This window comes from Squalius cephalus (assembly GCF_949319135.1).
Source record: "Squalius cephalus genome assembly, chromosome: 12".
Taxonomy (NCBI): Eukaryota; Metazoa; Chordata; class Actinopteri; order Cypriniformes; family Leuciscidae; genus Squalius; species Squalius cephalus.
This window is the reverse complement of record NC_137133.1, coordinates 9,723,399-9,741,026: the sequence shown is the minus strand read 5'-3', so window position 1 is coordinate 9,741,026 and position 17,628 is coordinate 9,723,399. Positions and strand designations below refer to the sequence as shown.

The 17,628-nt window shown below is 38.6% G+C and overlaps 4 protein-coding genes across 18 annotated transcripts in view; 2 read left to right on the top strand and 2 right to left on the bottom strand.

Moving 5' to 3' along the window:
* Nucleotides 1-3,187, top strand: part of fryl (furry homolog, like) — a 102,956-nt gene extending 99,769 nt beyond the window's left edge. For 13 of the 15 annotated variants that reach the window (XM_079888307.1, XM_079888306.1, XM_079888311.1 and 10 more), the window contains one exon: nucleotides 720-3,187. In XM_079888307.1, coding sequence (XP_079744433.1) covers nucleotides 720-1,023 — 304 coding nt within the window. In that variant the 3' untranslated portion in view covers nucleotides 1,024-3,187. The remainder of the gene's footprint in view (nucleotides 1-719) is intronic. The other 2 variants (XR_013822929.1, XR_013822930.1) reach the window with 1 other exon arrangement.
* A 177-nt stretch (nucleotides 3,188-3,364) lies between these two features.
* Nucleotides 3,365-6,721, bottom strand: zar1 (zygote arrest 1). The gene is made up of 4 exons (XM_079888355.1): nucleotides 4,445-6,721; nucleotides 4,188-4,280; nucleotides 3,988-4,062; nucleotides 3,365-3,726 (listed from the first exon to the last, which is right to left on the bottom strand). The coding sequence occupies exons 1-4, from the start codon at nucleotides 5,105-5,107 to the stop codon at nucleotides 3,583-3,585; spliced, it is 975 nt and encodes a 324-aa protein (XP_079744481.1). The 5' UTR covers nucleotides 5,108-6,721; the 3' UTR covers nucleotides 3,365-3,582.
* A 61-nt stretch (nucleotides 6,722-6,782) lies between these two features.
* slc10a4 (solute carrier family 10 member 4) lies at nucleotides 6,783-12,369 on the bottom strand. Its single transcript, XM_079888353.1, has 3 exons — nucleotides 11,543-12,369; nucleotides 10,687-10,897; nucleotides 6,783-7,784 (listed from the first exon to the last, which is right to left on the bottom strand). The coding sequence occupies exons 1-3, from the start codon at nucleotides 12,070-12,072 to the stop codon at nucleotides 7,239-7,241; spliced, it is 1,287 nt and encodes a 428-aa protein (XP_079744479.1). The 5' UTR covers nucleotides 12,073-12,369; the 3' UTR covers nucleotides 6,783-7,238.
* Nucleotides 12,370-13,505: 1,136 nt separating this feature from the next.
* LOC307168414 (uncharacterized protein) lies at nucleotides 13,506-16,909 on the top strand. Its single transcript, XM_079888354.1, has 3 exons — nucleotides 13,506-13,632; nucleotides 13,866-14,208; nucleotides 15,288-16,909. Exons 2-3 carry the CDS (start codon nucleotides 13,875-13,877, stop codon nucleotides 15,935-15,937), a joined length of 984 nt encoding a protein of 327 aa, XP_079744480.1. The 5' UTR covers nucleotides 13,506-13,632; nucleotides 13,866-13,874; the 3' UTR covers nucleotides 15,938-16,909.
* The last annotated feature ends 719 nt before the right edge of the window (nucleotides 16,910-17,628 follow it).

The window sequence follows — 17,628 nt, the reverse complement described above, 5'->3', positions numbered from 1 at the left end:
ACAGTAAAACAGAAGTAGCAACACATAAAAATAATTATGATGTGCACAGATAAAGTATTTATAATAAATGGCCGAGAATTGTCCGTTTTGATTTCAAGGTGACTTTAAAGTCGCAATGTAACTGAAGCAGCAACAGATCTTTTCTTCCATATTGTGACGTACATTGGATTATAAAAAAAAAAAAAAAAAATTAGGGCATAGACTTGATTCCATCCATCAATTGTAAGAAAGCAGCAGGGTTTAAGTGAACTAAATAATTAAAGAAGTCCATCATACATTACCAGAAAGAAGGTTTATATTTATATTCTCTCATATAACTAGCACCAAGCAATACATCGCATTGAACAGCTCTTTCCTTTTATTCGTTTTTTGTCCTAACTAGTCTTGTAGACAAGCGATGTGGCATATTGTCAATCACTTACTGTGTATTTATGCCGAGTAGCTCTACCCACAGTACAGTCTCAGTGGTCCAAAATCTTGCTCTTCATAGTTTGTTTGTTAAACAGAAACCATATTCTGATTGGCTGATTTCAGAGTGGACAGACAAATTGCTTGTTGCTGGCAACATGTATTACATCATGTCCAGTTAGGATCCATAATCTAATTAACCATCTCGTTAACATCCTCAAGTTCTCTTTTGCATAAATCTGATAGATTCCGGTATGTATTTTCCTCTATAAACCGCCTTCTATGTCTCTTACTTCCCTTCATTCCCTCAGGTGCCTGTGGCCTAATGACATATTTGGCAGTGAGAAGGATGATGCCGTGCAGACGCTGCTGCACATTTACTTCAGGCACCAGACTCTGGGTCAGACGGGCTGTTTGGCTGTGGTGGGCCCCAGCAGGGATCTTTCTCAGGCCAGCACGCGCCTCATGGAGCTCAACCTTCAGATCCGCGAAGCTCTCTGCCAGGCTCAGACTCACCCGCACACCCACCAGACGTGCATCCTGTCACCGACCCCCACGGCCCACATCCAGACACAAATCGACACTCAAAACACAGTCCTCAGCACTGGACTGTGAGAGCTTCACAAACTCAACTCTCTTCCTCCGGGGTGGTGGGTTTGGGGATTTTCACATAGACTTCACCTCAAAGGGCTAAAGAATGTGTGGACATTAGTTACTCAAAACTATTACGTACGTACCGCGGTTTTCTTCCCCCCTTTCTCCAAAATAGTTTAACCTCTTCAGATGTTGTAAAAAGTACGAAGAATGGGACTGGTCGAGAACCATTAGGAGGGACACTGGGCGATAATGATGCTAAAATGGAAGCTTTTTGGCGGAATGACCTATGACCTCTGGGTGGTATCCTTTTTTAGACTGATCCACATCCGTCTGCCCCATTATGCACTGGGGCAGAGATGGGATTTGAAGCGTGATTGTGAGAATCAGAGGATCGCAATGGATCGGCGAGACTCGCATTGTCGATTGCAAAAAGCATGCTTGAAAGAGAAAAGCCTGCAACAAATATTTTTTTGAGAATTGTATTTTTTAACAGTCTTAGGTTGTAAATGTTAGGATATTTAACAAGTAATTGTAAGCTGGGGGGCCACACCCTCCATTTAAAGAGGTTTATCTGTTTAACTTTATTGACCTGCGTCGGGGAGAACTTTCAGCTTTCACTGGGCCGCTCTTACAAAACCCTTAAACTATAACCAAATAAGTAGCTGCCTGTAGGAAACCATAGACTCTTGTGTACGCGTGCGAGGACGAGTGTGAGCGTGAGAGTGTGCGTGCGAGTGCGTTTGACATGGACTGATATTTGCACACCCGTTCTCTCTCATACATGCACGTTAACAAACCGAGATGCACAGGTGAAGTGCAAACTGGCTGCAACTCATGGAAATATCAATAACTTATTTTACTCTGTATATATTTTAGAAAATGTATAGTGTAAAAGCAGTATTTTTCCTTGTACATTTGTGTAATGCACTGTTCAATCAGAGAGAGCTCAGTAGAGGGTAAGACTAATGCAAAAAAATTGCGAGTTGAATAGCTGTTGGGAAGTCATGGGCTGCCCTCTCCTTTATGATAATACGCCACCTTAATCTTCAATATTTCCCGACGAACGAGCTCGGCTTCTCAGGTCGAGCTTTTGCCATATGCATTCCTTGATACCCACTGTGATCTCCATGTTGGCCCAAAGTCTGGAGCCCCTGCTGAGGGGAAACTGGGGCTAGTGTTTGTCCATGTTGGCTCTGTCTTAACCCTAGACTCAGGGCTGCACTGAGGGTTTGTGGGCTCTGCGACGCTTCTGAAAGGCACTGCACTTCGCTTGCCAAACTCCAAGAGACAAAAGCGATATCCTCAAACGTAGGGAGGAACCGTTTAATTTGTCGTGGCACATTGAGAAATAAAACGTTCACTGTATTCATTCCTCTCAGAGATCTCTTCTGTTGCTTGTTTGGTACATTTTGAATGCTGTTCTTAATTATTTAATGGATATATTATTTACCTGGAAAAATATAGTTTTTATCTAGAGGTGCATTATCTCTTTTTTTTCTGTTTCCCCCTCTCACATTTCTCTCTGGTTTGTCTTTGTCATCTGATTTACCTGCTTTTTCCTGTACTGTTAAATAAAAACCTGATTATAAGCAACTCTGACGTTTGATTGAATATGCTTTTTTTTTTTTTTGCTCATTCCACCTATTAGTGCCCACACCAATGGATGACAACATTATTATAAGCCTGTGCTGCAGTTATGTCACCTGACACTTTAAAGTTCTTTCATCAGCTGGAATAAATTGTTCAGAAAGGGATTCCAACAGGGTTGTTCCTTTGTGTCAGTACCAATTCAGTTCTACTGTAGATATTTTCCTTGGTGTGAATTGGTCTTTTCAGGTTTTGTAGTATGTGAAACTTTGAATTTTTTTTTAACAACCCCATACATTGATACATAAATTACTGGTTTTGCATTATTTTAAAGTTACCACAAACTATAACGGTTAAATATGCAAGTAACCAGTTAACCATTTGTTCATTCAATTTAGGTTCTTAACCACTGTAAACCAAACAACCCCATTTCATTAAAACTTAAATTCAAGTTTGAAGCTTAATTTGTTAAAACAAACTGCACAATTTCATCCAAGTTTGTCACTTCGTATTGAGATGTAAAATGTGCACTTGTGTTCTGGATGACCTCTGGACTATGCAATTTTAGAAGCTACAGTATAACAAAGTATCAGTTAAAAAAAAAATATATATATACTAAGCTTAAATGAACACGAGTCAACTGAACTTTGCATTTCATAAATGAACTGCCAAAACGCACAAGATAAAACTTTTAGTACATCGTTATGTAAACGTACCCTAAAAGTAAGCCATTCAAATCATCCTTCTGCAAAGCAGTTCACATAAAACTTTGGTTCCAGATGTGCTAGTAATTGCCATTTTTATTTTTCAGAATTGACACCTGCAGTTACTGCAAGTACTGTACAAATTAAAGCAAAACAAAAACAAATGAGACTGCAGAGACTGATGGACCTGCCTCCCCACTGCAGTCTTTGTGGAGCGAGGATGCAGAGACTGAAGTGGACAATCCAGCTGGGCAACAACAAAGCCTGAGCACAGCACACAGAGGTGCTAAATGATGTATTTGAAGCTGAATGTGCTGTCACAGGAGAGCCGCTTGCCTTTGCAGCGGCCACACAGATCCTGCCGGTGAGGTCTTTTGGGGTCCACATGACGCGATGTTACAGGACATGTGCAGCGAGTCTTCTTACAAGTCTGAAAACGAATAGATAATGCAAAGTGCACAGTTAATATACGTGTAAACTATTGGCACTCCTAGTTAGTTCAAGACTGTTCATCAATAAAATGGACAGTTGATGGGGACAAATTAAAGTTGGATCAGTTTAAGGGTTGCGCCTTCATTTAAGCCATTTTAAGCATAGTTTTGTGTTTACTTCTACCCCCCTTGGAAGTTTGCTGTGGTCCCATAGAAAGCCTCTGGCCCTCTAGTTGAGAACAATGGCAGGACTGGCTTACCTGACAGGTTATGTCTTCAACCCTGTATGGATTGAATGATTTCTGACATGTTCTGCAAAACTGCTTGAAATAAACCTTTAAGAGAGACAGTAAAGCGTGAATCAATAGCTATACACTTGCAACAACAGAGGGGGAAAACATCTGTGTGTCTGTTTAACATGTGCTATGCATGCCAGTTAAAATATGTAGCCATCTATTACCTTGTTTGTGCCTTGGACACACCACACATAAGCACTTTCCCAGCGCAGGTTGCAGTCTTTGCAATGATAGTAGCCATACTTCTGCTCCAAAAACTACATAAAGACAAGTTAACACACTGCTGAAAACCTAAACTGCTTTCCACCTTGTTTTTTAGAAGGTACTCCATTTGTAATGTAATAATTATTGCACTTTAAATTCAGTGAAAACAAAAACAAACAAAATGATTTGGCGTCAAGGATAATCAACTTCCCCTAACCTGGAATCTCACGCGAGCCTTGGACTTGGGTTCGTTTTGTCCGGTTTTCACTGGCTCGTTTCTGTTCTCCTCATTTGTTTCCGTCTGTTTGTTTTCATTTTTTTCTGGACTAAGCGGTTCCTTCACGCTCTCCTCACTCTCTTTGCGCTCGTCTCTCTCAGCACTTTCCACCTTCTCAGCGCGGTCCACCGTCTCCGTGTCCTTCTCCTCCTCATCCTCCTCCTCTCTGAAGAGGGACACTAGTCTCCTGGACTCGACCGGGGAGTACACGGCTTGAGTGCGCGGGAACCGGATGCCGCCGCTGATGGGGCTCCCGGGGGTCTGGACCTCCTGCCGCCGCTGGCGCAGGGCATCACGCTTCCGGGCCAGAAGGGTCCGCGGGCCCAGAGAGCACTGGATGGACGCGTCGGTCTTCGGGTTGACCTGGACCGCGATGTCTTTGGTGTTGGCTTTCCTCAGACGCGGGGTGAGGTTCGGGTTGATCTGAGACAAGATGGACTTGAGCTGCGCCCTGTGGTAATTATCGAAGTAGCTCTCGCCCTCACCGCAGTTGGCGAAGTAAGCTTTCTGCCTCCAGCCCTTGAACTTGGGGTTTTTGTAGGAATAAGGATTGTAAGAAGAGTAAATATAGTTGTCGACTGTCTCGTTACCATAAGTAGCCATTTTTTCGCTTAGCCGAAGGGGAAAGGCATTGCAGCAGGTTAAGTAGACACAAGGACACAGATTGAGGTCAGGTGGTTAATTAACTCCAATTAACAGGATTCCCACGGTTAGTGAAAAAATCCGAAAATATCACGGACTTTTCAAAAGGGATTTTCCTGACCTGAAAAGTTATAAACATGTATAATTCTAGTTGGAAAATACGATTTAAGTTGTTAGCTGTTTTGGGAACATGGTGTTGACCAGTCACCATGTTTGTTACTTGTTTGTCCAAGCAGGAATACACATCTTGACCAGATGGATCATCTTAATTACTCATGGACAGTTCCATATTCTACTTTTAAAATACACATTTCATTGAATTTTGGAGATTTCACTTGTACAGTAACATAGCCTAATGTGCATGTTCCGATAGCCTACATCAAAGAGCTGTCCTTGGATGTAATTGCAACAATATAACATTTTAACACTAACTAGTTATAATGTCAATATAGAATTGATTTAAAAATATTATATTTTAAGAAGTTGTGTCCCCTAATTTACAGCAATGGATGTCGCTCCTTTAAGAAAAGGGACAATTCTATTTGGACTACTTTCTGTGTGAAGATCATTGCAGATGATGGTTGATCTTTTGATAAATATTGTCTTATTAATATTCCTAAAATGCCCCCTGATCTTGAAAATATCATGATGGCAGCAGTCATTCTAGAAAAGTCTGAATTTGTGCTAAATACTCTCTCCCCAGGTGGAAATATACAGACAGAAGTAGGCTAGTTTGCACCAGTGCCATAAGCATAAGCACAGTATTTGGCTAAAAATGTATTAAAAATGGCTTCCATTTTACTGAATAGCATAATAATTCAATTTAAATATGTAGCACTAAATTGTATTATTTATAAAAAAAAAAAACTAAAAAAAACTTATATTTACAAATTCTGCCTATTGTTTGCCACTTCAGTTGTCCTATTAGCCTACTAAAAAGTTGTTGTTTTTTGTGAGTGCATATAAAATAATTTCTAAAGTTTGGCAGTAATATTGGAGGAACAAAAATAATAATTAAAAATGCTTGCTGTAAACATTTATTCATCTTGCAGGCGTTTTCTTCTTATATTCTGATAATATACAATATTTTCATTTCGATTACAGAGATGGATTGCGTATTTGGATATTTTCAGAAGGAAACTAGCACATAATCACTTTTCTAGAATAAACCTTATTTCAAATAAAGTCTGTTTTTATTGCCGTAGGCTTTTCCTGTTTTCCAAAACCACATTTGGTCTGACGCTGACATGTTGTAGCCTTGGTATCGGTCATATCAAGCCGATCAATGGTAATCCTGTAAAATTCCACTATTTTTGAAGCTGGAATCTCAAAAAACATATTTTGTCTTGTTTTGGACTCAGAAACAGACTGACAGTGGGTGATGTGCAATATAAGGCGTGGGATGTGAATCAGTCTTCTCATCCTCTGGGTCCACATAATCAAATAAGCCAATGTAATCCTTTTACTGGGGTAATAGCAGGATTCATTTACAAACAGCAGCATAAATCTATATTAATGGTGGATTTGCATACACCCATGACACTCTGAAAATGTCTTATACATTATTTGAATAAATGAATGAATGAATGTATGAATAAATTCTCTGAACAAAAAATAAAAATATATCATTTATATAGACATACACCTCTCTCTATGTGTGTGTGTGTATAAATATATATATAGAATTATATATTTAATATAATAATTATATTTGTCTACAAATGGTATTATTCTTTTTTTTTTATTGTTATTAATAAATGTCCCCCAGCATGTGTATTTGGTTTTGAATTCGGCATATATTTTAAGCTAATTTAGAAAATGCCATTGAATTGTAATATCTGGCTAGTGTGTTTAGATAAAGATTTCAAATATTGGCTCGGGATATTCAAATTCATTATCGCCACTGTGTGATGTCATGATGATATTAGTTTTCAATTTCACAGTCTTGCAACCCTTTTTGGCACATATTAGTTAGAATGCTGTGAGTAATTAGTAAAAAAATTCAACAGTGAGTGATGGCATGAATAAATCCTAATGTAAATACGCAGGTCCTGTGTCTATAGCGAGTCTCGGGTCAGTTGTTTGTGTCCCCTTATACAGGCGTGGGGCTTCCAACATCATCCTGTGACTCTAGCACAATGACATTGGGATCGCTCACTGTTACCGCACCATACGTAGAATCAAACGGCACATCTTCTTCTTTCATTCTCTTGTAGGATATGTTTGTATCATCATCATCATCATCATCCTGCATGAGGTCCGGTTTATGTAGTACCTCAGTCCTGTACATGCGGTAAACCAGGATGAAGATGCCAGCCTCTGCTGCCTGGAAGAGTGCGTACAGCAGAGGAAACATATACATGCCTCCCATCAGCTGCGGAGGGAACGCCAGCTTCAGGATGGCCGTGCAGAGCTGCACGTTCTGACATCCGGTTTCTAAAGACACGGTCCTCCGACTGTTGGGGGGCAGGTCGAAGAGCGTGGCCAGGCCGTATCCTGCCGCGTAGCCGGACATGGGCATGAGCACGGCCACCAGGTAGACGGAGGCAGGGATGGTGGCCAGCAGCTCCGGGCCCAGCATAGTTCCAGTCATGATGAAGAGCATCAGCAGAGTGACCAGGAGAGACCACAGAGACACCTGGACCACAAGCACAAAGCATAGGCTGGTAAATCTTACAAGCAGTCAAGTCAAGTCACCTTTATTTATATAGAGCTTTTTACAATACAGATTGTTTCAAAGCAGCTTTACAGTGAAAATTATGCAACAGAGTTTGTTTCTGCAGGTCAGTGATGGTTCATTTTTGTTGCAAAAAAGTTATTAATTTAGTTCATTTATATATATATAGCCGCTCTGGAGAATATCAAGTGTCATACAGACATACAAGGGTCAAACAGTCATACAGATCTCATTGAAATTTCTCAATAGAATTTATACAGGCTATTGATCCATTTAGTTCATCTTAGTTATTTAGCAAACAGAATCTGCTATATTTTCTAGGCGTAATGGTACGTACGTACTGTATTTTCACAATATTTTGATTGTATTTTCTGTGTATAATGGACATTCTCACAATATTTGTACTTATATTCTGGGTGAAATGGGCATATTCTCACAATATTTGAATTTTATTATATGGGTGTAATTGACATATTCTCACAATATTTTTCATTTATTTTCTTGCTAAATTTTTTACTTTACATTCCAGGTGTAATGGAGATATTCTAACAATATTTTTATTTCATATTTTGAATCTAATGGAAATACTCTCATAATATTATTGTTTTATTTTATGGGTCAAATTGACATATTCTCATAATATTATAATTTTATTTTCTTGGCCCAATGACACTCACAGTAGTTTTATTTTTATGGGTCTACTCTAATGGATAATTTTTTTCTAATGGAGACAATTTCTAAATATTTTAAACATTAAGCTATCCTTAAACATCCCAAAAAAATTATTTATTTATTTATTTATTTTTTGTCCACCCTATCGTGGACTCTGACCAACTACCTGAGTTTCATTTTGCCTTACCAAGGTTATTGTAGTTTTGCAATTTGTCTATAATTTTTCTATAAAATTTCAAATCTGCTTTCATCTAAAACTTGTTCAGTTTTGGTTAGTTTCATTAATGGTTTTGTTAGTTTTAGTTTAGTTTTTAGTTTTTATATATTTAGTTTAATAGTTTTAGTAATTATATAGTTTAGCAGAGTTAACAAAATATTTCCAGCGTAAACCAAAGCAAGACATTTATTTCAGCAAAGTTTAATGTTTGCACAGTTTACAGTTAACTCTTATGCAAACCTATTAATAACTAAAAATAAAATAATGTAATGTAACTAAAGTATAAATTACTATAAAAAATTAAAAATGATGAAACATTCAGACAAACTCATTCATATTAAAGTCCCCATGTAGTCAATAATTTTATCCCTTAAAACTCATCTTTGATCACCAAAATTACATATTTAAACGTTTTTTCCTTGAAAAAAAAAAATATTCATGCCTTAAAATATATTTAATGGAATTCTACACCCTTGCCTCATCTAGTATACTTGGTTCTATATAAATGCAAATTAGCCCCGCCTCCACTCACTCACCAGCTCAGAGAACCACTTGTTGATGATCACACGTTGACATGATTGGTTAGTAGGCTTTTACAAAAACACAATATTTTCACCAAAATGTTGCTTTTTTTTATTAAACTTTCATTCAAGTGTTGATATTTTTTTTTTATTAAGCTAGAATAAAACTTTTTTTTTGTTTCTTTGTTTAAAAGTAGTCTGTTCTTTCTTTTGATATATTACATATCCAGATATTCATACAACAAAATATTCTGGGGGCCATGAAACTTTTGTGAAAATGATTTTTAAAAAAATGCTGGCAGCAACTTTTTTTTTTTTTTTTAAACGCTGACGGGGAAAGAGTTAAATGTTTAGCTACTTACAGTATTACCGTACACACACACTATTTCACTGTAAAAACTAAAAGCATTGTGTTGGAATTCTTATCTTCAGTGAACATTAAGCCCCGCCTTCTTTGATCTGATCATAATTGTGACAATGACAAGCTTGAACAGCTCCAGGCAGAAAAAAAGTGTTTATTAAACAAATTGCCTACCCTACCTTTAATTACAAAATGATTATTTATTTTTGCTAATTATTTTATTTCAGTTAGTTTTTCAGTAACAGTTGGTAGTTTCGTTTAGTTTTTCATTTATTATGACATTTTTTTTTTTTTTTTAGTTTACAAATGTTTTTTGACCAATCGTTTTAGTCTTAGTTTCAGTTTTCGTTTACGAAAATATTGTGATGTACTACTTGGTAGACATTACCCTGGTCGAGAGGAACCGCTGTGAAGATAGCACTGTGTAACAGGATTCAGCGGGCAGCAATTAGCCGTAAAAGGGTTTTCATTAATATGTCTGGGAACAATTGATGTGACATATTTAGCTATGTATGGCCTGGGGAATGAATCCTGAAAAGAGTGAATGGCACAGACAGACACATGATGATACTACTAGAAGAGAAAAGTGCAAGCCATGATGAGTGACAAATCAGCCCACTTTTATCCACTCCACTCCCCCCCCCCCCCCCCCCCCCAACTGCCTCTATTCCTTTATCACACACTCTGTCACCCCCACCCCTCCGCCTCTCTCTATCTCACAGTCGCCACTGTGCTCTTCTGTCCAGGCTGTTCTTAGATAAGCTCAACTGAAAGGAGGAACCCATGCGCGCATGTGGCCACTTTCCCCTTGGGCAATGAGTTCAGTCTCCTATAATGACCAGAGATTGTGGACGTTAAGACGACATAAGAAATCCATCACCATTGATATTTAAGAAAACACAGCATAATTCAGCATAATCATAATTCTAAATTATTTTCTTGTGATGAAGATATTTCACTTGTGACTCCTCTAAATCAACTGTCAGATGTTTCAGTGTCCTTTTCCTAATAGCAAATGCGCGCAGCTGTGGCCCTATACCTTGAACCACTGTTAGACAACTGAACAGGTTTCTTTTTTTTGCATGTAGTCACCTTAATGATGATTTCTGCCACTCGAGCATAGCGCTGTCTGAGCCAGACCCCGAGCCCGATGGGAATGAGGGTGCTGCAGAGGGTGAGAATGATCGCGCCGAAGGGCAGAAGGTTGACCACGGGTGTGTTGATCCATGCGCGACTGTACATCCACAAACACAGCGGCATGAGCACGAGCGCCAGGACAGTGGACGAGATGGTCATGACGATGCTGGAAAACAAAACCCACCAAAGGCAATGTATTACCAAGTCAGCCAAACAAAGTTGACGCGTTATTCTGACCTTTATTTCATTTATGTGTTCCATGCACGCAGTGTCATGCTTATATATCTCGATACTGTAATTTGGTCAGAATGAAAAGAGCATGCTGAAAAATATTAAAACACAATATATGTGTAATGTCCAAAAATCCATAAATATTTAACATTTAAATTAAACATTTATCAAATATTACATTCTCGCAATATATATTTTTTTCATTTATTTTCTGTGTAATCTGAGACGGATTTTCACATTATTCACGATCACATATATTTCACAGATCTTCGCATTTTTTCTTAAATGAGCCTAACATATTCTCACAAACATTTTTATACACTGTTAAAAATAAAGATTAGTTATTGTCATCGATGGTTCCACGAATAACTTTTAACATTCATGGAACCTTTACATTCCACACATATTATTAAGATGTTCTTAACTAAAAAATAACGGTTCTTTTAAGAACTGTTTAGTGAAAGGTTCTTTGGGAAACCAATAATGGTTCTTGAAACAAACAAACAAAAAATCCATTTGAAGCCTTTATTTTTAAGAGTGTAGTTGATCACCGGACGGATGTAATAGACATCATAGCTACCTGAGGTTCATCTCGCCGTTGACCAGCAATGACATGATGTTGGAGAGGTTTCCTCCAGGGCAGCAGCCGCAAAGCAGCACAGCCATAGCGGCCACATCATTGAGGGAGAAGGCCAGAGCCAGGAGGAAGGCGATGAGGGGCATGAGGACAAACTGGCACAGCACCGCCAGCAGGACTCCTATGGGCTTTCGGATGTGCTCGCCCAGCTGACTGAGCTCCACCGTGCAGCCCAGCCCCAGCATGGTGAAGCACAGGACAAAGCCAACAAACACATTAATCCAGTGACTCAAGGGTGAATCCCAGAAAGCCACGATCAGGTGTGTGGGCTCCTCAGAGGGCGAGAATGGACCCGCCAGGAGCCCCGCTGGAGCCACATCAGTCCTGAAGCTGCTGAGCACGAGAGACAGCGGCTCTTCTGTGGCACGCAACCCTGCCACGGGAGGCTTCTCCGAGAAGCTGGCTGGATCCTCCGTGAAGTTCAGAAGTTGCGTGAGCGCGGCGGTGTTTGGCACGCTGCCGGAGGTCTCCATCGCGTCTCTAGAGCACTGGAGCTCTCCAAATGAACCTTCAGTCTCCGCGGGTGTCTCCTCCTTGACCGGTCCCCTAGCGACGCAGGATCATTGTACGTCTGTCAGCAGTGACTGAGGGACACTGGGATGTCCAGCGCTGAGCGCGCGGTGCCACCGGGAGGGGTTTGGCGTAGAGCGCGCGTCACCAAGAGCCATTACAGGCGCCATCCACAACAATTAACTCAGAAACTGACCACAAAGACACATTTCTGGATAAATGTTTTGGAATTGGAACATGAACGCTGGAACTGGACATCAACGTTGTTATTCAGCATTAATGTTTTAGGACCTTTATTTCAATTCTGTTTCATGCACTCACTCAGTAGCTATAATTTTAAATAAATATAGCTTAAATATAGCTAAGAAAAGCGTTAAATTTTAGGGTCATCTAATGTTCACCATAAATCAGCTTGGTCTCAAATTTCGTTAATTGTTTACACTGTTTAAAATTCCTCAAAAGCCTGTTCACCAGTCTTGTTCATATGGATTGTCGTACCTGTTTGTATTGATAATTCAATTAAAGTTCGTATACTCTATTTGGAAAATATCACAAGTAAAATGTATGTCAATTGTACCAAATATTAGATTGTTTTCAACTGACAATTTTTTTTTATGATTAATTTATATAGACTAAAGAACAACAGCAATAACATACATCTCTGTTGTTGAAAAAGACAATTGATTATGTAAGAAGTCTATTCGATTATTATGCATCTGGGTATCTGATTTGTAACTGTTTTCCCCTGTTGAAAATTCAATAAAATCAGTTCACGTAAAATCACATGCGGTGTCACAAATTAATAATAATGCAATTAAATTAAATTAAATTAAACAACAACAACAACAACGATAATAGCCTAATAATAAAACGTTAAAAAGCTAAATTTCCTCAGTAACACATTATAATAACTTAACCAAAATAAACGGTTTAACTAATTACTAGCTCAAATAGCCCAATGCTTAACATCATTAGGCTAATAAACCCCGGTCTATTAAGCACAGGTGAACATTTCATCAGCAATAAACAAATCACTCGGACAGTTGTTATATATAACAACATTTGAAATTAAAAGGTGTCCATTTGTGTAGAACATTTGTTGTGCAACCTTTTGTTCATTGTGCAATGCTGATGCTGCTGCCAAAGCATCAATCATTTACATGTATTGATCAAATACTTTACTGTTATGAAGCGTTCCATATAAACATTTCCTCAGTTTACATTCAAATTTGAATTTTTTTTACAAATTACACAGCCTATTTATTATTCCACTTTTATTAATACAACAGCCGTGTAACCACCTATACTTTAAATTTGATATAAATTTTAGTAAAAGTCTTGTGTACTTTCACCCTTCAGGCATGTCCAGATGTTCTCATTATTTACATAAGTGACGGGGTTTCTCTGACTGTCCTACTTTCCTGTAAACAGTGCTCGAGTCACACACGGACAGTCTCTGTCAGGATATAACTGAGGGGAATAAGCAGAGTTTTTGGAATAACTGGACATCTGAACAATAAAAGGTAAGATGACGTTTTGGTGATATTTTATCATTTTAGACTGAGCTCCAGTCAGGGAACTTAGATAATCTACATTTCTATGTGATTCCTTTTTCTTCGCCCTTCTTCTTTTATTATAGATTCATGAAATTATTTTTGTTCCGAGTAAATATCTTCTCAAAAAACGAGGAAACTCTATGCTAGGAATAAATTAGCATCTTAAAAACAGAAAATAATTTGAACTTCAACTTTTGAAGCTCGTGAAGATGAATTCCTGTCTCATGCACGCGCTCTCGGTGATGCTCGTCTTCTGTTGCCGTGACGCCCTCTCGTGTCCAAAGCGATGCACGTGCCACTTCAGCGCCAAAAGCACCGAGGTGGTGTGTCCTGATGCTGGCCTCTCTCATTTCCCTGGTGACGGTCTCCCAGGCAACACCACTTCCTTAACCATCCAGTTCACCAACCTGAGCGTGCTGACCTCTCAACACCTGAAAGCCATCCCACTGCTAGAGGAGTTACACCTGCCCGGGAACAAACTGAGCAGCTTACCAGCAGATCTTCTGAAGGACCTTCATTACCTGCACACCATAGACCTCACGGGTGAGTCTGTGTAAAAGCACCTTGAGTAGGCTTGAGGTTAAGGTGTATTTTGTAGATATGTGCGCGGAAGTCGCAATGAGACTCTTCATTTTAGTGTTGTGGAGAAAAGTCTTCTCTTTCTTGCAAATGAAGCTCAAGAGGCAGAGTTCCAGAAGTCAACATAAGACTTTAATACTGAACAAAGCAACAAAGCCGAGACGCCTGTGCAGGACTGACCATCTCACTCGCAACTCACACTTTTATACAGTTTTTTTTAACCAATGATCTCATTTGCAGGTGCTCTTCTCTCTTTTCTTTTCCTGGAGTTTCCCCAACACTTTCGCCACAGTTAGCCTACTATGTTGGCCGACTGCCAACCAGTCCAAAACATATTTTGATTGTTCCACAAAGTGATTATTTACATTTACCTCAGGAGTCATTCAATGTAAAGAAAGCTCGTTTCTTCGAGACCATATCGCTAAAATCATAACTATATTGTTTAAAAAATGTACACTGTGTTGAATATGCATTATATTTTATTATTAAACGGATAGTTCCAGTCCTTGATTCTGATTTGTTGAGCCGCTTTTGAAGCCGTTGTAAATTACCAGTAAATTACTCAACAAACATACACCTGTGACCGCATTACATTAGTATTACTGCGCAACTGCCGTTTGTGATTCTTTTACCGTGATTGCTTGCTTAACAATCTCTTTGGAACTACATTGCTTGGCGGAGGAATAAATGTGTTGTTGCTGGTGTTTATTTTATGAATAAAATAAATATTAAAATGAATATTTTTATGGAGTAACCGTTTTATAAAAGCAATAAGCCCCTTGAAGCCGTGTTTTACAGTGGATTTAGAACAGCTAAGGAACAGTAAGCTTGACAACGCCCCTTAGCTGTTCTAAATCCACTGTAAAACACGGCTTCAAGGGGCTTATTGCTTAGTTTGATATTTTCACAAATCTCCAAAGTCTGTCAAAAAAAAATCTTTGAAGGCCATTTTCTGTTTCAAGTTTTAATGACAGCGAAAACAACTGAAACGATGTAGCAGGTCACAGACTGTTTCTAACTCTTCTCATCCAAACTGTGCACAGACAATGAACTTCGAGAGCTGCCTGCGTATGTTTTCCATCATGCTCCACTCCTCAACCTGGTGCTGAAAGACAACCGCATCTCCAACCTCCACCCAGACTGGCTGCCCAGCAACAGCAATCTCACATGGTTGGATTTGTCCGGAAACCATCTTATGAAATTCCCAATGGCCCAACTCCAAAGTCTGAGTCACCTAAAGATTCTGCACCTCTCGCAGAACAAACTCGAAGAGCTTCCAGTTGGGTGTCTAGATGCTCACCCTGCTCTAGAGAGACTTCATTTTGACCAGAACAAATTCCAGTCCCTGGATGTAAAAGCCTTTAGTCATTCTGCTTACCTAACTCACATCTTCCTGCAGAAAAATCAACTAGACAGCCTCCCGCCACCTGTATTTCAAGGGCTCAAGCGCTTGGAGTATGTCGACCTCAGTGAAAACAGGCTGCAGTTTCTGTCTCCTGGCGTATTAGATATTAATACCAGTTGGGTGGAGTTGACCTTTAACCCGTGGCATTGTGACACTAAAATAGAGTACCTGTGGAGGAAACTGACCATGGAGTCCCTACAATCAGAGCCCAAATGTGCTACACCAGAGAATCTGAAAGATCGTGTCATCGCAACACTCACCCGCAAAGAAATGGGCCTGCCGGAGTAAGAGAAACCAGATCTACAAGAGAAGTAGAGGAAAGTAAAAAGGAAATGTGTTTAAAAAGGAGGGAGAGGGGGACTTTTAAAGCAACTCGCCGTAATGGATCTCACAAAAATAGATCATGTGAATGTTTGCAAACTGCATTGCAAATAAAGATTTAATCTTTAATCTCTTTTTTTGTTTGTTTTACAAAAATTGCAACAGCACATAATTGTAACACATAACCTTTATTTTTTTAATATTTAAAAATCCCATTTTAAAGTAATTGTCACTTAAAAAAATAAATAAAAATAGACTGACACACTATAGATAATTCTATAATGATAAACATTTGAACACTTCTGATGTAAAATTTTGACCAAAGATCTCATATATCCTAATCCTACATTAGATTATAAAAAATGGACAATTACAACCAAAATTAATTCATTGCACTCTCAACATTTTCCACAATGGTCTATGGTCAGCAGTCAAATTCTTCTGACACTGAAGTTCTTTCACATTAATAAATAAATGACAGACCACACAGCTTTTTTTCTTCAACTTTTATTTGAAATGATTTAACGCAGGGGAAACCGAGCATCATGTTTGTGGAGATATAAAAGTCTTTACCAAAAAAACAATCCACAAAATGTTTATGTCATGTACTCATGACCATACCAGGCTCAAGCATCCCACTAAGTCTATCTCAGCACACGGAGGTATCTCACCGTTTAATAAATAAGCCTCTTATCAGCGCATAGTATTTAGTCATAAATATCAAGGGGCTTTCAGAACATACCTTTGTTACAAAAAAGCAAATATAAATGTTATCAAAGCAATTACAAAAATCAAACAAAACGAGCAAGAAATGCAAAGAACCCTGAAGTAAATAATATTGGCAAAATAAAGCAATTGGCACAAACAAAAAATAACATTTGTAGCAATCACAGAATTTCATAAATTATAGGCACTCGTTTTTAAACAAACTTGCTCAAACTCAATAATATGCTAGTGTGCAGCAAGATGTTCAGGTGGCGTTGCCATTCAGTTCCCCATTTTTAAAAGGATATTTCACCCAAAAATGACAATTCTGTCATCATTTACTCACTCTCAAGTTGTTCCAAACCTGTATGACTTTCTTTCTTCTGTTGAACACAAAAGAAGATATTTTGAAGAATGTCGGTAACCAAACAGTTGATGGACCCCATTGACTTCTATAGTAATTTTTTATACTATGGAAATCAATGGGGTCCGTCAACTGTTTGGTTACCGACATTCTTCAAAATTCATACAGGTTTGGAACAACTGGAGGGTGAGTAAATGACGACAATTTTCATTTTGTGGTCAACTATCCCTTTAATTCTTTCCTTTTTATCAATCATTTCACTCTGAGAATGACAACAAATTACATGATCAGGGATATTCCAAAATTAATAGTACATAAGCACTACATTTCACCCACACAAGCACAACTCTTTATGACCCTTGCCACAGAGACATTATCACTAGGACATCATCTGATGAACAAAGTTTGACCACACAATAATTCACCCAATTTGATCTCAGGCTTTTATATTCAAAGAATTTCCCATTTTCCAGTAAGGACATACAAACACAATTCATGAAATTTGACTTGATCTTCTCACCGATCCATGTTTCCTTTCGAAAAGAGCAAAAGGATCAATCCTGCGGTGTATCCGAAGGCTCAAACTAAA

Excerpts from the sequence above, each read along its gene's own strand:
- zar1 (XM_079888355.1), bottom strand. The coding sequence starts at position 5,107 with ATGGCTACTTATGGTAACGAGACAGTCGACAACTATATTTACTCTTCT. Across the intron at positions 4,281-4,444 it reads AGGCTCGCGTGAGATTCCAG|TTTTTGGAGCAGAAGTATGG; the intron begins GTTAGGGGAAGT and ends GTCTTTATGTAG. Across the intron at positions 4,063-4,187 it reads GTGTCCAAGGCACAAACAAG|GTTTATTTCAAGCAGTTTTG; the intron begins GTAATAGATGGC and ends TCTCTCTTAAAG.
- slc10a4 (XM_079888353.1), bottom strand. The coding sequence starts at position 12,072 with ATGGAGACCTCCGGCAGCGTGCCAAACACCGCCGCGCTCACGCAACTT. Across the intron at positions 10,898-11,542 it reads AACGGCGAGATGAACCTCAG|CATCGTCATGACCATCTCGT; the intron begins GTAGCTATGATG and ends TTTGTTTTCCAG. Across the intron at positions 7,785-10,686 it reads TGGCAGAAATCATCATTAAG|GTGTCTCTGTGGTCTCTCCT; the intron begins GTGACTACATGC and ends CTTGTGGTCCAG.
- LOC307168414 (XM_079888354.1), top strand. The coding sequence starts at position 13,875 with ATGAATTCCTGTCTCATGCACGCGCTCTCGGTGATGCTCGTCTTCTGT. Across the intron at positions 14,209-15,287 it reads GCACACCATAGACCTCACGG|ACAATGAACTTCGAGAGCTG; the intron begins GTGAGTCTGTGT and ends AACTGTGCACAG.